General features: G+C 37.6%; 1 protein-coding gene across 4 annotated transcripts in view; it reads left to right on the forward strand.

The window, feature by feature from the left end:
- The window catches only part of gng12b (guanine nucleotide binding protein (G protein), gamma 12b), a 62,711-nt gene that overhangs the window by 41,291 nt on the left and 1,928 nt on the right, over positions 1–19,492 (forward strand). For 3 of the 4 annotated variants that reach the window (XM_082137070.1, XM_082137069.1, XM_082137071.1), the window contains exon 2: positions 15,894–16,003. In XM_082137070.1, coding sequence (XP_081993196.1) covers positions 15,914–16,003 — 90 coding nt within the window. In that variant the 5' untranslated portion in view covers positions 15,894–15,913. Of the gene's footprint in view, positions 1–30; positions 9,333–15,893; positions 16,004–19,492 lie in introns of those variants that run through there. The other variant, XM_082137072.1, reaches the window with a different exon arrangement.

Raw genomic sequence — 19,492 nt, forward strand, 5'->3', positions numbered from 1 at the left:
TTTTCTGAGATCATAATTTTTTTTTTTTTTACAAAAGCAGTATGGCAGGTTTGTTTAAATAGTGTACATATTTGAAAAACTTTTGTGTACAAAAATAAAATAACATTAATGTAATGCAACCAACATGCAGAAACAAAACAGGGAAAACGTATTGTAGAAAGTATCTCAATTATCTTTGCCATAAGGTCAATGAAATATCTGATATTTTGAGCTTTTTGGACATGGCAAGGTTAGTTCACGTTGTAAAATGACATATAGTACAACCCCTCAAAATCGTAATGAAATTTCTGAATTAATAAATCATGATAATTGTTACAAAATACATATTACCTTGTAGAAATGTGGAAATAATGATTGAAGATGTTAAAAGAGGTTCAAGGAAAAATCATTAATTACTTGATGGTTACACCACATGACATTTTTAAATTTAAACTTTTCCTAAAAAATGGTATAAAGGTTTTTCAAAAACATATATAACCAATAAAAATACTACAGTTAGAGTGTGCATTTAAAAAAAATGTTGTGTGTGTGTGCTTTTCTTCAACTTGGGCACTCTATTTGTCATTGACCTAGATGCAAAAATGTCTCAAAGGTTAGTTTGCTGATGCCATTTGGTTGGATGTTTTATCTCATGGAATTGCATTTATATACTTTAAGTGTGTCTGATGTGTCTAAACACTTGCTGAGGTCACAGTATGTGTTAATGTGAGGAACCGTGAGTTTGAAACCAGATTCTTTTGAAATGAGCTCAGTCTGGCCTGGACCCTATAGATGGAATGGATTCGTTGGCAGGACCTAAATGTATTTGCTCAAGCAGCACTAAAATAGCCTAACTCAGTGCTCAGGGCTCCAGGAAGTGGTGTGTGAAGTGAAAAAATGGGATTGAGCTTTTGTCAGCATGAGCCCCTCCTCTGTTGACCCTGGGGAGGGTACTGTGGCCAAACCACTCCGCTCGAGCGTAAGATTCACGCTCTTCCTGTTGCAGCTTTCCTGTGTGGAGGCTTGCCGGGGAGCCTCTGTTCTGTCCCTCATATTTATCCACTGAGAAATGATGACATTACCTCCCGCTCTCTTGGAGTGTTGCTCGGCTGATGGACGTCAGTGTTGTGCGTCTGTACTGTTGCGCAGCAGGAAACGCAGGGTTGAGCAGCTTAACGTGAAATACTCCAGATACTCATTGGCTCTTCCACAGTATTTACGCAACTACTGTATCTAGGAGCATGTTCCAGTAAATGACAGTGTTGATGTGGTTTTGTTGCAAAGCTTGAATTAAAGGGAAAGTTCAACCTAAAATAAAGTTGTCATTATGTACTACCGTCATGTCATTTCAGATATTTCTTTCATGCAACACAACTGGAGATATTTAGCAGAATATCAAGGGTACAGGAGCAGTTGAGATTCAAAAAATGACGTTTGCATGAATGTTAACGCCCTCAATTCTGCCTTCTCGCCATGTTGTAATTACTGTAATTACTAGATGACAACCCGGAGCATTATACTTATAGTTGTTCACGTCCTCGAATTTGAGTAATCAATATACAAAACAAAATACAACAGGTAACTGTCCAGTCGTTATGCAAATGCATGGTTAATAAACCTATAGTTTGGAGCAAGACCTAATAGTACGTCATTTATTTTCAGATTATTCTTGCATTATTAAGAATTAACAATAGTCAATTATAGGAATTTTTAAACAGAAATATTACAAAATAAATGCTGAACTACATTTTACCACTGCCATTTTGATCGTTTTTGTTAAATGTTGATGGGGACAAGTAGTACATGTCAGAGCTTTCCAAAATTGAGTTTGCAGGTTAAATCATGTCATGTGACCGATCTTAAATCGTGCGTGTGAGTGTTTTGAACTGAATGGAAGTGCAAATGAGGGCCATTAAACTGTTTATTTGTCTTTCATTTTCATTTTCTTTGTAGTTTTTTATTATTATTATTATTCTAGGTTTGCATTTTTTCCATACTTGTTTGACATGCAGCATACTTGAGTGTTGTTTCTCAGCAGTAGCTGTGATTCAGAGATTATTTTGCTTCCAAGAGGTAAATGTAGACCTCACAAGCAGAGTTCATCGTAAGCAACATTTTCTGAGCAGGTCAATGAGTTTTTGAGATTTTGAGGAACTGGAATCCTTACATTTGCCGCTATCCTTTCTGGTAATCTTAATGCAATTCTTCTTGTATTTTCAATACAGAAGTACGTATGCAACCACAACTTCCTTATTGTCTGTATGCAGAGATCACAGAAAATAATGATTTGCTTTGATAGCATGAACCATGAAATGACTTTGAAAAATGAAAGTGTCTGTTGTGCATCATTGAAGAACAGAGACCAGACAGACTGCTCGTCTTCATGTCTGGTATGTGTTATCAGGTTCATAAAGGTGAGTCAATGCTGCACATTTTGTTTGTACAGAGAAAGAAGAAAGCCTTTCTACTTTCTCGCCACACACAGAGCCCCTATTACACTCCACGATAAAACACCTTAGATAGACCCAAAAAAAAAAAAACATGTACTACATTGTGATCTGCTCATACAGGCTTTAAGCGAAGATGAGCGTGCATATGCGAGCGAGCATAAAAGATGACCTCCACATGACTCTCCCCTCCTCTTTCAAATCCTCAAAGATGCACTTATACAATACATGACAGTAGGGTGAAGAAAAGGTGATAGGCCACCAGCAGCTCTGAGAGTGATTTCAAGTGTTTATCTCTTTGTCAGTGCACTTAACACAGTGACAGTGAGGATAAAAGCTGCTGATGCCATGAAAGAGTCCATTTTGCGTGTTCCTGGATGTGTTTTTCTGTTCCCTTTGTGGTACATATCAAGATAATTCATGTGGAGATGAGCTTTAATGAAGTTATGGGGTAAATATTCTGCAGGACTTGCAAAACAACAAATCATTTCCACTGTGTTTACTCTTTAGAACAGAGGCATCCTATCCAGTTCTTGTAGACTTTACCTCCAACCCCAATTAGACAGCTGACCCAGCTAATCAATGTCTTCAGGATACTTTATTGTGGTTACTGTATTGTGGCTTTATTGTACAGGTGGTTGATTATGATTTCATTTTTCTAACTTTAGTTAGTGTGTAATGTTGCTGTTTGAGCATAAATAAAATCTGCAAAGTTACGATGCTCAAAGTTCAAAGCAAAGGGAGATATTTTCTTTTAAAGAAATTACTTTTTAAGGACTACAACAAACGGCTGGTAGGGACTACACGATATTCCTCTCGGGTTAGTGACATCACTAACCCTAACATTTACATGAACCCCACCCCCGGAACGCGATTTATAGATTATCATGACAGACTGTGCTAATCAATGACTAGAAGATAACTACACAGAAGCTACATAAATTCATCAACTAACTATTCAGAAATGTCCTGTTGAATTCTACATGTTGTCAATTCTTCTTGAGTCTCTCCATCTTTGTCTGACTCCGGCTTGAACATAAAAGGCTAAAAGTTTTTGAAATTTTCAGTGTATATGTGTGTGAGGTAAGAGGACACAAGCTCTTGAAGCTCCACCCTCTGTGCCGGGAGCAGCAGCTCATTTGCATTTACAGGGACGCACAAAAACTGCGTTTTTGCTCACCCTAAAAAAGGGACAATTTTAACATGCAATATAAAAATATCTGTGGGGTATTTTGAGCTAAAACTTCATATACACACTCTGGGGACATCAGAAACTTATTTTACATCTTGTGAAAAGGGCATTATACCACCCCTTTAAATTTTAATTTTGTCATCATTTACTCACCCTCAGGTTGTTCCAACCTGTATAGATTTCTTTGTTCTGTTGAACACCAAGGAAGCTATTTTGAAGAATGTTCAGGAAACAGTTCTGGGGCACCACTGACTGCCATAGTTTTTTTCTTTTCTTCTCCTTACTATGTAAGTCAATGGTGCCCCAAAGCGGCCTGGTTAAACTTTCTTCAAAATATCTTCCTTCAGCAAATGAAAGAAATTCATAACGGTTTGAAACAACTTGAGGCTGAGTAATTGTATTTGATGAGTAATTGATGATAGATTTTTCATTTTTGGGTGAACTATCCCTTTAATCTTCTAAGCTGAACTAGTAATGACATTCGGACGTTCTACATCCGCCATGTTGTCACTGTCATGTGACCTACCAGCGTCAGTTGCGTCGCTTTTCACTGACATTCACAACTCCTCTCCTGTGACCTCATGGTATGGTAAAGTGTTCATCAGATGTAAAGTCAAGTCACCTTTATTTATATAGTGCTTTATACAATACAGATTGTTCCAGCTTCACAGTGATAACAGATGATGCATTTCAGCTGTTATTCAGCCAGTTCAGTATTGATTCAGTTCCGTTGTAAAGATCATTTATCAATTGTTCAATTAGTTCATTTAGGGCCATATTTACAAACAGCTTGCGACAAGAGCAAACCCTCTTTTTTCGTTAAAAGAATACTATCAAGATTTACTAAAGACACGTAGTGAAAAATTAGCGCTGAAAAGGCGTGGACACAACAATTTTTTACGAATTTGTAGGAGTTTCCATTTCAGACGCAAAATCTTTAGTAAATCCTGACAGTAGTTTTTTTAACGCTAAAAGAGAGTTTGCACTGGCGCAAGTTGTTAGTAAATCTGACCCTTGGTGTGAACATGCCTTAAAGTGAAAAAATGCTATACAAGGCTATTTGAGGCCACTTCAAGGTGCACAAACACCCTCAACCCAATTTACCAGCATTTCTTGCCAGATTGTCTTGCTCAATAGTCAAAGTCTAAAAGCAAACAGACTTCTGGAGCAGGTCTGTGTTCTCTCCCCCACCCATCTCTCTTTATGCCATTCTGGTGTATTAATAGAAGCAGATGGTGGGTTCATTCATTGATGTTGCATCTGGTTGTTCCTGACTGAACTCTCCCTACTGTGCTGCCCCATTTCCTGTCCCACCATACCTCAGAAAGGGCCGCCCATCCCAAATGCAAACATCCTTCCTCGTCGCTCAGTTGATGGCGATTCTCTCTTTTGGCCCTCGTTCTGCTGTGCAGATGTGGCGAGATGCTCATAGTACACTTGAAAGTGAAGCCGGTGTCTCTGAAGTCTCTCACCTGTCCCGTCTGCATTGCATTTGGCAGAGTTGTGTGCAGACCAGCTCAAGGAATGTGTGAGGAGATGTTATTGAGGAGTTGTTAAGGGAAATTTCCAGTACAAGTTAAAACTCAGTCGACAACATTTGAGGCACAATATTATTTAAAACCAAAATTAATTTATACTTTTTTAACAAAAGCAAAAATTTGTGTTGAAAAATTGAAACGTATTGTATCAAGAGATTAATAATTTATGCATATTAACATGATTTTAGTCTGAAAATAAACACCTATTAACCTTTTGTGTTATGGTGTCCAGTGGCTTCTTTAAAATGTCAACACAGAAACATAACCAACAGAAGAATTAACGTTCTTTGGAGAAATTATAAGCTTCACATTTCTGCTTTCTTCCAAACATGAGCCCCATTTATTTTCATTGTAAGTGTCTTATTGTAACCTACATTGTTTTGCTTTTTTTTAAGAAAAAGATGACGAGTCGAAAGTATTTTTTGTGGCCACACATATTCTTATGCCACAAATGTTGTCATTCAGTTGTGCTTCAGCACCGCTCTTCTTCGCAAATGAACCTGATGGTTTGAAGTATAGCCATATGCCTGTGCCCTGTGGACCATATAAGATCAGATCACATGTGATTTTACTATTTATTTTAATCACAGTTACTCTAAATAGTGGCGTTATTCACAGCTGTATCATTAACATTAAAAAGCGGCTTGACTTGACAATTCATCTGTTCATATTCAACTTACAAGCTGTAAGTTGTTGTATGAACAGGACTATTAATGAGTCACACCTGTTAGTAAATGTGGTAGTCAATCCAAAACACTAACTGTGTGAACATAAGCCACGTTCACACAGCAGCAGAATACGCTTGTCAGTTCTGTATTGGAATCTCTAATTGGGTTGTTCATACTCACAGTTTGGTTATTTACTGGAGCGAAAAACCTCATTATATAACCAAACTCACACCCGTTCATTTTCAGGAGTCCTAACCATTTTCTCAGCGAACTCCTGTGTGTGAACAGAACCACACTGGAGAATTAGTTATCTGTCACATCATACAGTGCGAGTGAGCCACTCTGCACTGCACTTAGGTGTGTCTTGCGTGTTAAAGGTAGCTGCACTGGAGATGCTCCTATCAGTTTTATAAACTCTCACTCAGCTACTCTTGCTTAATTAAGATCTCATGTAAGGATTCTAACTGAAGGGGCAGATACAAGCTCACACATCACTGATCTACTGACATAATTCACACATCACCGACACACATATTTCAAAACATAATTAACCAAGGGTCCAAAAAACCCTCCAAACAAGTGATTTTGCTGAACATAAGAGCTACTTGTGTAAACACCACAATAAAAGTACATACGGTACAAGTAATAAGATCCTGGTTGATGAGTGATGATCTTCCAGCGCTCTTTCAGCTGTGCGCTCCTATTCTGTGGCGCTTGATAAATCAAGAACTGTCAAGCTGAGCAAACCAATCCAAGCGCATTTCAGCTAAGAAACAGTTTCCGATTAGTCTCTACACATCGTCTCTTACCACTAAACCCACCCACCATACCCAAAATCAAGTTTCCATTGGTTGAACTTTCAAATGACGTTGAAAAACACTACGTCATGATCGCGACACGATCGGATCCCGGAAGTCCTATAGCTTTGGCCAGCAGCATGTCATGTCACTCTGTGATCTACGCATTGTCTTATATTATGTTTGGGCTCATTTGAGACAACATGCTCTGAATAAAGATATGCAATCTACTATGGTTTACTATTTTTTGCACCGAAACATGGCTTAAAAGCATCATACTGTTTACACGTGTGTCGGCTGTGTTTTTTCATACAAATACTTGGTATAGTTTGGTCTCTAACTGAAACTAATATGCTTATTGTATTTTAAAAGTTGAGACCTTTTCAACGATGTATGATACTGTTATGTACTAAGATTTTACAGATCGCAATTTCATGTAAAGCAGTTATTTTTTCACGCTATGAAAATAGAGCACTTCTTATATGTCAGCAAATTTAAAAGCACTTGTTAAGTGATGGCCATATTCCATTTGATGATCACTGTAAAGCCAAGCTTCTTAGTTTCCTATTTGGCGTTGGTTAAAGGTCCAGTAAGCGATTTCCAGAAACGTTGTTCATCGGATCGGACCAAGCACCAAAACACACTCCAATCAGCAGTAAGGGGCGTATACACTCATTAGGAGGTGCCTGTGTTGCATAGCATGTTTGTGAATTTGGGAGCAGAGCTATGAAGATAGGTGTGTGATCCTTTTGGGTAGGGCGTGTTTAATTTGGTGATTTCAAATATCAGCAGTGCTCAGAAATCGCTTACTGCATTTTTAAGCAGGTGGTTGTTAATAACTTAGTAGCACCCCCCCACTTCAGATTTAAGAAGTTAAGGCTAATAATTAATCGATTAATTGATTGTTAATTTAAACAACGATCGATTATGGGAATTTATGTAAACTGACATCCGTAATCTGATGGATGAGTTTGCACCTCGACTGAAATTTGTCATGTCAAATGTTATAAGACCTTCCAGTTTTATGAACGTCACCATCTTTGATATTACTTACTGTCACTATTACAAAAAAACAATATATATATATAAAAAAAAAACATTCTTAATATTTTCTGGGATTTTGTCACTAATGAGACAATATATTGTCATAAAGTGTTTATAGACGATATAGTGTATTTTTTGATGGTATTTTGCCTGGTTTAGGCCTGACAGTTGATTCACAAAGCTTTTTTACATTCTTCATATTCTGTGCAGTGGTTAGTTCAGTAGAGACAGAAATTAACTTTCCTTTTAATGAGTGATATTTGCCCTCTTACGTGAATTTCCAAAGGATTTTACCTTTATAATGGCAATTATTTATAACCTTATTCGATGTATGCATCATCTTATGTCAAATTTTTACATTTAATCAACAAATTAAATTAGAATACTAAGATGCTATGGAGCTGTTACAAATCAACTGAAATCAGTATCAACAAAATCCATCATTACACTGCAGAAGCTGCATCTGAAATTGCATTTAGATACACAGACTGTTTAATGCAGCTCAGGGGTGGCTAGATGGCTCTAGATAGATTGCATGAATAATGCTATGAGATTTTTTTTTCTGTGTCATCAGAAACAGGAAGTAAATGCAGTTCCCAAACACTGGCAGTGTGGACGCTATGGAAAAAAAAACAGCCATATATTGTCTGAATTAGACATGGTGACATTGCCATACTGTATATGAGCCGTTGAAACCTTACTGTCCCGGATGTTTCAGGGATGTAGGTGTGCGTTTGCATTTCACCTCTTGTCTTCATTCCATCAGTCCGAGACACTCTGGAGACATGGGAGAAACTACCAGCCTGTGACTCACAGGCTAAATGTCCTGAGTACACACTGTAAATAAAACAACCTTTGTTGAGCACCTATACTTTACACCTCTAAGGCATTCACTCAGCAATCTGTCATCTTTTGTCTGTCATAATCGAGTATCTTAATGTCCTCTTATCTATACAATTACCTTCATAGTCAGCGCTAAAGCTTTTGCTGCAGTTTGCCAATTTTATGTGGGCGCGATCTTTTTTGTGACTCCCAGCTCTCCATTTAAACTAACACATACACGTACACCTCTGTCAACACTCCTCACCCCCTTCTTTCTCTTCCCAAAGCCCTGCATCACTGTGAAAGAGGCTGTCTCCCTTCTTCCCCATACTTCATGCCTGTCTGATAACATCAGGCTCTCTGAGATTAGCTCCCATGAGGGTTCTGTTAATCTGGTTACCTCTGCCTACTATGTTTTGCTGTCTAGCCGTAAGCTATCTCCTACTTTTCAAGCTGGAGTGCGGTGGTTCTTTGATAGCACAGTCTTCATTGTCCTTTCTGTGCACTGTGCGTCCAGGACTCAACGGCCTTATTGTGTTACAGCAGCACAAGGCACAATTTTAGGCACAACCGTCGCTTAGCAATCAGGCCGTGTGAAGGAGAGATAACAGACCTGCCAAAAGAACATTGTGGGACAGGGGATAAAAAAATTGCTTGTTCTTCTTAGAACTTTGTAACCCACGCCGCCACCCGGTCATTAAGGAACACAGTGCTCAATTGATGTACATCTTAAGACGCTATGTTCAGAATGCTGAAGACTTAATGTGCATACTTGCTGGATTCTGTCCTAGCGATGGTGGTCAAGTCAGACTTGGGCTGTCACTGTGGTCAAGGGCTCTCGTGAGGTTCGACCAGCCGACAAATTCCTTTCTGAGCATTGGAAACGCAGCTGTATACATAATTCTCCTCAAGTCTTGTAAAAAAAAAAGCGCCTAGTCCTTCATGTGAATTTGAATAATGTTAATGTGAAAGGAGTACTGTAGTGTACACACCAAGAAATTGTGCGGCAGAGAGCACATAGTAGTACTGCATTTTTAACATTTTTTTCATGCTTAAAGTCAGTGGGGGTTGTTATTAGTGGTGCTTGCTAAAGCAAGCATCATTATTTCTATTGCTCATAATAACGTATATATATATATATATATATATATATATATATATATATATACATATCGTTTGAAACCGTGATTTCCCCTCTATATATGGAAATATATATGTATATCCGTGATTTCGAAAGATTTTTGGGTGAACTATCCCTTTAATGTTGATTCATTGATTCATTAAACAACTTCATTCAGTGCTGACCAATTCAGTTCGATAACTAATTAAGTCTAGCAATTAATTAATAGTACTGTGAATCAAGACTATAATAGTCCCATTGTATGTGTTTTTGTATGCTGTCCACAAGGTTTAACAAGAAATGTGTTTTCTTGCCCTTGCTTGCTATAATATCTCTTTATTTAATTACATGCGGTTCCTTAAATCCTTAAAAAAGCTTATTAAGAAGATGCTATTAGTTTTGTGATTTCGGATTTAAACAGACAGTTAAATTAACGGAGGGACCCAAGTCATTTTTTAAACTTGGGGGTGATTTTTTTTGACTAACGCCACTTAGCAACCACCTAGCAAGGCCCTAGCAACCCCCCATAATACCGTTGTGACCACATCAACCCTTATTAACCATGTAGACCTCCCTAGCATTGCGGCGACACACGTGTTCTTCAGAAAATGTAAAAATGTTATTTACAATTTGTAAAACAGATTTGAAAGTCATTTCCCGCTCTCTGTGCCGCCGCTGTGGTGGTCTCAGTATGCCAGCACACTGTTATTCCTGGAGTGCTACATCAGAGGCTGGGCCGATGGCTGGAGCCGTCTGGTTCTGGCTGAGATCCAGCAGGCAACAGCAGTGCCAGAGTGGGAGGGAGGAGCGGGCCCGTCTGCAGAGGTGTGGGTGGCCCAGTGGGCAGCTCAGTCAGGAGCAGTATTGCTCTGGGCCCCAAGGTGGTCTGTACCCTGCCTTTTGGTGGTCTTACTTAGTTTCCTCTTCTTGTTGTTTGTTAGTGATTCAGCTTGAGTCACACACTTCAAAGCCGGTTACAGTCCCCTCTCGTTTTCTCCTCTCACTCGATGTCTCTCACACTCTTTCCACACGTTTGCAAGACAAACAAACATCCCAACCCCTCCTGACCTCCACATCTGATGAACACCATGCAGCTATACAATGCAGTATCTGCTTTTCATTCAGTCTTTATTGTGTCTTTTCATTCTACCTCATTACGAATGTTCGGTGTGAAATTCAGTGCGACAAATATTTCATTTGGAATAAAGGGCTGTTTGCACCTGTTCAGAAAGACACAAACATATTTGCATGACGTCAATGTGAAGTTTTTTTTATCTTATTTTATTTTTTACGGATAGTTATTCTAATAGGGCTGCATGATTCATGGAAAAACTCTGAAAAAACCCCCAGGTTTACTGTGTTTGTAGTTCTGTGCAATTTCACTGTAAAAAAATTGTTGCTTCAACTTAAAAAAATTAAGTGTTCATGCTGCCTTAATTTTGAAGTTTTGTCAACTCAAATATTCAAGTTGTCACTTTTTACAACTTCATATTTCAAGTTGACTAAACTTAAAATTTTAAGGTAACATTAACAATTACTTTTTTAAGTTGAAACAACATTTATTTTTACGGTTGGTCAATATTTTGTCATTGTATATCAGTATGGCTGTATAATAGAGTGAATTTGTACTTACATTCAGCCCATCTTGCGTTTTTTTTTTTTTTTTTTTTGCATTGGTCTGAACAAACAAATTGCATGCCAAACATTTGTGTTGGTGTGAACAGGCCTTCACTCTTGAAATGTCACAGTTGTTTTTGGAGGCAGGGTCACAGCGAGGGCAGAGGGGAGAGATTTAACAAAAGACTGAAGGGTGCGGCGTCAGCCTGAGCTTTTGGAGTGTGCTTGACTCTTGGGTCTCTCTCTCTAAAGCTGTAATTACAGTCGAGACATCCAGATGAGCCATACGGCACAGCTCAGTGCACTTCGAGTGTCCTCTCTCCTCAGCGGCCAACTATACTGGCCGGAATCCTATGTCCACTCCATATTTAAGCCAGCGGTTTGCCTGCTGGATGATTCAAAGTCACTGTTGCGTAGACAGCAGAGGGCATACGCTAACAGCACTATAGTGATGGTAATATCACATACCGACTTCCCAGCACAGAAAGGACAAGTTCTAGAGCAAAAGATGAGTTTTACTGGGGCGAATGTGAGAGGAATAAATTAAATCTCGAGGGTCAGGATATGCAGTTATTAGCGAGCCCTTTCTCTGCTGAGTCCAGGCACACAGACGCCCCCGCTTCCTGTTCCTTTGCTATTTATACATTCATACACATCTTTAATCATTTATAGTGCAAGGAGAGGAGTGAGTGGGTTAATGAAACGGATGTGGGCTCTTGGAAGGTTTGCTTGGCGCTGGTTTTGGCGGTTAATCATATTGTAATCTTGATTCTGTCTCCACACGTGAACCTCTGCTTGGATGGTGTGAGTGGATGAGAACAACAATCGACCTGAAAGGTCAGAGGTCACCAGTGTGCGAGTAGTGAATGGAGTTTGATTGGCACAGCTCTTGAGCCATGTCTGACTGCGTCACAGTTCTCCTCTCTGTGCTGTGTTTGCAGAAAATTGACTCGTTGTCCCTAAGAAGCCACTTTAAGCGAATGAACCGTTACCTCACAGGAACACTGTGCCCTTTCACAGAGCTGCATTCTTACTCAACCTTGACTGGGATCAAATGAACAAAATGTGTCCTTGGACAAATCAAATTGACTAGGTCTTTTAGTTTCAGACTAAATCAAACATTAAAAGAGAAGAGTCTGAATGAAATCTTTTAAAGCGCATGCAAACATACAGTTACTAACCACATATTATCATCATTGTTTATTTAATTCTTCAGTGTTGTTTCTTTCAATTACAAATGTGCTCTGTATAAATTGATAAAGACATGAAGACGGAGACATACACAAAATATACTTGTAGCTTAATTGTAACTATGCATGTAAACACATGCATTGCTAATCAATTTAGTCATTTTGCAGCTTTAAACAAAAGACATGCATGCCAACAGTTTAACCTGTTTGATTTGAGCAATTCTTGATTCATCTAAAATTAGCAACCTGGGATGCTTTATTGTCCTGAAAATGTCATCATTAGTAAACTGCTATCGGTAGAGGCGTCATGTTTTGTCTATAGGGATCTCCCAGTCACGTGACCCCTAGCCGCGTGTCAGCCATTTTGACGGAATACATGATCCGTCAGCTACTCAGTGGCAATGGATCTATTATTAGGGGTGGGTAATATATTAGAGAGTATATTATTATACTAATAATATAATTATTAGTATAATTATTTTATAATTAGCCTAAATATTGCAATACTTTGTGCTACAGTATTGATATAATTGTGTGCGCAAAATATCTCGATACTTAACAGAATCGATTTTCCCCCCCACTACTAACTTAAGTGATCTATTATTAGCGCAGTGGCCGTCAGCTAACTCTTCACGTCATGTCATTGCACTTATTAGCATCACAAAAAGATATATATATATATATACACAAGTATATACAAGAGGAAGATAAAGGAATTAGGAATCATAGATCCATATGAAGCACCACAAGTTCTTTTTACAGGCATTAACGTTAAATGTGTAGAAAAACTTCCTGGCATTGAGTTCGGTGACATTTACAGCTACCTTATTCACTTCCCATCACGCTACACCGGAGCTTCATTAAAAGCATACAAAAGCGCAGGCTATCGGTTTACATTTACATTACATTTATTCATTTAGCAGACGCTTTTATCCAAAGCGACTTACAAATGAGAACAATAGAAGCAGTTAAACTAACAGTAGGACAACAATATGCAATATGGACCCTTCTCAGTTTAATCTAACGCTAATGTTTTTTTGTTTGTTATAGAACAGAATAGAATAGAGTTCTAAAATTGTCATGGACAATAACATGGACAAAATTGTCATGGACATGTTACAAAAACTGAATAGACGTAAAAAGTCAAGTAACCTTGTATAATTTCATCTAAACTTTATTGTATATTTTACATGCACTTTTATAATTTGTTTACATTTTACTTCTTGTACCTTATATCACAAACAGTTGGAAGCCAAACACCGCCATCAGCGTTTTGCCTGTTTATTGCCGCCAACCACTTGTTTCTCCGTTTTGTTTCTTTGGGATCCTTTTATATGATCACGTATCTGATCGCATCCAACTGCACAGCGTCGCTCGGGCATGATAGGAATATTTCGCGACGAGCTGTAGTATCACGAGTATCACCGGCGGTTTAGCATTTTCTATTCCGTCAAGATGGCTGCTCCAAATGGCGTGACGTCACGCGGGACGTCCCTATACTTGTTAAGCTGCAGCTAAGTAGTGTTCTCTGGGCCGTAATGTATGGATGGCCCCTTGACCTCAGAGTTTGTGGGAGCAACTACGGCCTCTGTCTCACACTAATTATGTCACTACATTAACAAGTAGTTGTTATCCAAACCTCTTAACCCCTAGCTATGTCTGGTGTGCGACCAGATAAGGTCACCTCCCAACACAGACCTCCGTGTAGAGATAGCAGCCCTGTGCCGGTAGAACGGGAGACAGCCATACACTCTTCCTCTGAATTCTTGATAAAGCTGTGTCTGGGCTTCTCAGGAAGTTGGATACAAGGGTTTGTTGTGCCAGAGATTATGCGGCTGACCATGTAGCAATATGGAAGCCACTCTAATAAACATTTCTCCTGTTGTCAAAACTGACACTTACACTGTGTCTACATCAGACACGAACAGCGAAAACAAAAACACTTACATAATTATCAATGGCTCTGTTTACAGTGAAAGCTAAAAGACCTGCTGCATGTTGCAGATGATATGATAAAAAATATATTTTTGACAACAGAAAGATAAAACAATACACTGCTCTTTTTATTTGATCTTTTCTTGAATATTTACAACGAATTTTACTTTATTAAAAATACTTTACAAATTTTACAACACTATATTTTAAATGTTTTTATTTTATTCCCTACATATGTTGCATGTTCTTACTGTAGTAATTACAGAAAATTATGCATAATTACATGCACAAACCCTAAACCAAACCCTATTCCTATTCCTAACCCTAACCATCTAGCAAATACATGTTGTTAATTAATATTACTCAGTACTTAAGTATATAATTACACTGAAACAATGATACCTTAATCCCCATGAAACATTTTTTTTTGTTTTTTGGCATTTAGCCTTACTATTATCTATAAGGTAGTGTGCTCCAAAACAATGACAAAATTCACATTTAGAAGATATAAGCATTCAAAACTTACACTATCTCACTTCTGCCAATATGGATAAATGATTTTGATGACATCACTCTGCACCTCAGATTTTCTGTCCAATCAAATGCTCTCTAGAATCTAAAGCCTCCCTACATTATAAATAGACACTGAAGCTGCAGCTTAAAGTGACGTAGACCACAAAATGTATCTGACCCATTTGAATTCTGTAAAATGTATTATATATATATATATATATATATATATATATATATATATATATATATATATATATATATATATTATATATATTAATATATAATATTCGGTAATATCCGGAATTCCTTTTTATTTTATTTTTTATTTTTTTTTTTTGCTGTGCTATAGTGACATTTCACTGATATTGATTTCTACTACCAAAAATGTTGTTTTTATTTCTCAATCCTAATTGTCAGCTTTGAAAGCTAACCATCCTCTCTATATATCCTGATCAACGAGAGACCACCTGCCTCACCATTTCCTTTTCTACCATTTGCATTGCACAACTCCTGCTTGAGCGACTGCAACGCTGACTCTGTCTCTCTGTGCCTGTGCATCATTGCGCATGATGAGTTGGCAGAGTAACCGGTGACGATGGTTTACGGAAAGAGTGCTCTGCAGGAACAGTCAGTAGCTGCAGAGACCGAGCTGCTGGCAGCATGGGATCTTCTGTTTTCTGTTCACACACAGCTTGCTTTGGTTCTCCCTCCTGCAGTCGTAAAGCAATACAGAGGCTGCAGACCCAGTGAAAAAGCCCCTCGCTGGGGGTTTGACGCACTAAACACCCCCACCCACTGCAGGAGTCAAAGGGGCCCTCGGTGCCTCCTCAGGGAGATATATGTGTTAACATGCATGTGCATACAGACAGATTTCCTGTCTTGCACAAGTTTTGCATGATAATTCTGCTGTATTTAGCTCATGAATAATGGGACTGGAATGACATGTAACTTTGATCTGCTGCTGGCTGCTCATAGGAAACAAAGTAGAGTGCATGTCAATATCAACTTTTTTGTTGTTGTTTTCAATCCAGGTCTGTGAAGATAATCAAAGATGTCGTCTAAGCAAAGCTCTAATAATATAGCCCAAGCCAGAAGGACTGTTCAGCAGCTACGGATAGAAGCTAACATAGAGAGAATAAAGGTACAGTAAATGAATTTTCATTAATCATTAAATAAAAGTGCTGTCGCATAACATGGTACCATTAAATATTTGAATACCATCCATTACACAGTAAGTGAGACTTTTGGACACACTTGATTTAATTTGTTTCTCATGATGCTAAAGATGTTGTGAAATGGTTAATAAATTGTGCCTTCGCCAGATTTTTACAAAATTTTAATTCGATTTAAATAAATAAATAAAGTTGGAAAAATATGGAAACAGCTTCAAGACTGTTTAAATGGCATACTAAACGGCACTTTATGAGATGGCTGAGAAAATTAGTATGCAGAGCTGTAAATCTAGAAACAGGATGGTTTGAAGAAACTAAATTATAGTTTTTTTTAATTTCTATTTAATTTTAACTGAATTTAATTCATATTAAAACATTTTGCTCAAAAGAAAATTCCTATACTTCCATGTGTGTTATTTTTAGGGCTGTCAGTTTAATATTTTATCGTATTTTATTTAATACACACACACACACACACACACACACACACACACACACACACACACACACACACACACACACACACACACACATATATACATATATACATATATATATATATATATATATATATATATATATATATATATATTATTTTATTTATTTTTTTAGGGCATTGGATAACCCCTTGTCCCTTTCCCATTAATTTGACTAAATGTAATAATTTGATTGTTATTATTTTTTTATAATTGACAGTCCTAGTTATTTAATACTTCTGATGACTTTACTTTTATTTTGGAATGTGGTATTGGTTAAAGATCTTGTAGGTTGTAGGCTCACACTTCATTGCATGGACAAAAAACATTGAACTATTCTTCTTTTGTGTTTTGCAGAAGAACAAAAGTCATATAATTGACAGAATGTTTTTCATTTAATTTTTTTATAAACTACCAATGAAATCTGTATGCACTTCTTTCTTCTGTGAAACGGGGGAAAAATGATTTGGAAAAATGACTTAGTGTTTTTTTGTCATACAATAAAAGTCAATGGGATTCAGTATTGTCTTGGACACCACTGATGTTCATTGCATGGACAAAATAGTTGGAATATTATCTTTTTGCATTTTACATGCGTACAAAAGTCATATTATTGAATTTTCAAGTTTCAAGTCACTTCAATGACTAATTAATAGTTAATTTATGCGTTAGGGGCTGCGTTTACAGATTTATTAAATTCATTTGGGGTCAAGCAAAACGTCACCGGACCAACTCATCGTCTTAATCATACACTCGATTTAATTATATCACATGGAACCGATCCAACCGATATAGATATCATTCCACAAAGTGATGATGTCACTGATCACTACATGGTAACTTGCATATTACGTACTGCTGTAATATGTCATGCGGCGTCGCGTTATCAACCAGGCAGAACAATCCTCCCATCCACCATAGATAATTTCTCAAATTGCTTATCTAATCTGTCTCAGCTGCTGCCTGAACCCAAACAAACAGATGAACTTGAAGAACTAACTAGCACTATGAGCACCATTCTCTCTAGAACATTGGATGTGGTTGCACCTATTAAATTAAAAAAGGTCAGAGAGAAAAATAAAGCACCATGGTACAACAATACTACGCATGTTTTAAAGAGAGAAACCCGTATTTTAGAGCGTAAATGGAAACAAACTAATTTAGAGGTCTTTCGAATCGCGTGGAAAGACAGTATGTCACGTTATAAAAAGGCCCTAAAAGCGGCCAGGGCTGAGCACCTCCGCAAACTAATAGAAAACAACCAAAACAATCCAAGGTTTTTATTTAACACCGTGGCTAGACTAACAAATAAACAGACATCACCCGAACAAAATATCCCATTACAGTTCAGTAGTAATGATTTCATGAACTTCTTCACTGAGAAAATAGAAAGCATCAGAACCACAATTGTAAACGTTCAATCTTCAATTGCGCCTTATAATTCAGCTTCAATTATCACCCCGCAAGAACAATTACAGTGCTTTACAACTATAGAACGAAACGAGTTAAATAAACTTATCACTTCATCTAAAACAACAACATGTTTATTAGATCCTATACCAACTAAACTACTGAAAGAAGTGTTACCTGTAGTGGAAGAGCCTCTCCTCAATATTATTAACTCGTCTTTATCTTTAGGTCATGTTCCAAGAACATTTAAACTGGCAGTTATAAAACCTCTCATTAAGAAACCACAATTAGATCATAATAATCTAGCAAATTATAGACCCATTTCAAATCATCCATTTATGTCTAAAATATTAGAAAAAGTGGTGTCCGCTCAACTGGGCTCTTTCTTGCAACAAAATGATATCTATGAAAAGTTTCAGTCTGGATTCAGACCGCACCATAGCACTGAAACTGCGCTCGTTAAAATCACAAATGATTTATTTTTAGCTTCTGACCAAGGCTGTATCTCAATACTAGTTTTACTTGATCTTAGTGCTGCATTCGATACTATAGATCACACATTACTCTTAGATCGACTACAAAATTATACTGGTGTTCAAGGACAAGCATTAAACTGGTTCAAATCATACCTATCTGACCGCTACCATTTTGTCTATTTAAATGGAGAAAAATCGATCATAACTCCAGTAAACTATGGAGTGCCGCAGGGATCTGTGTTAGGCCCTCTGTTATTCTCAATATATATGATGCCACTTGGAAATATTATAAGGAAACATGGAATTAGTTTCCATTGTTATGCTGATGACACTCAAATATATATTTCATCACGGCCGGATGAAAACGCTAAATTTTCCAAATTGACAGAGTGTGTTAAAGATATAAAAGATTGGATGACGCGTAATTTTCTTTTATTAAATCCAGACAAGACAGAGGTAATACTTATCGGTTCAAAAAACCGCCCACAAAACCTCGCACAATACAACTTTAACATCATAGGATGTCCTGTTACTTTATCCGCTACAGTAAAAGACCTGGGTGTTATACTCGATTGCAACCTGTCTTTTGAAAATCATATTTCATATGTTACAAAAACAGCCTTTTTCCACCTTAGAAACATTGCTAAGCTACGTAATATGCTATCAGTTTCTGATGCAGAAAAGTTAGTTCATGCATTCATGACCTCGAGACTGGATTACTGTAATGCTTTATTAGCTGGTTGTCCTGCATCCTCAATAAACAAGCTACAGTTAGTCCAAAATGCCGCCGCTAGAGTTCTTACGAGATCAAGAAAATATGATCATATAACACCGATTTTATCATCACTGCATTGGTTACCTATAAAGTTCCGTATTAATTACAAGGTATTGCTACTGACTTATAAAGCCCTAAACGGCTTAGCTCCAGTCTATTTAACGGATCTTCTATCGCCCTATAATCCATCGCGCTCTTTAAGATCACTAAATTCAAGGCTTTTGGTCATACCTAGGATATCCAGAACCACCAAAGGAGGGAGAGCATTTTCACATTTGGCTCCAAAACTCTGGAATAGTCTTCCTGATACTGTTCGTTGCT

Source organism: Leuciscus leuciscus (assembly GCF_965113295.1).
Source record: "Leuciscus leuciscus genome assembly, chromosome: 14".
Classification (NCBI taxonomy): domain Eukaryota; kingdom Metazoa; phylum Chordata; class Actinopteri; order Cypriniformes; family Leuciscidae; genus Leuciscus; species Leuciscus leuciscus.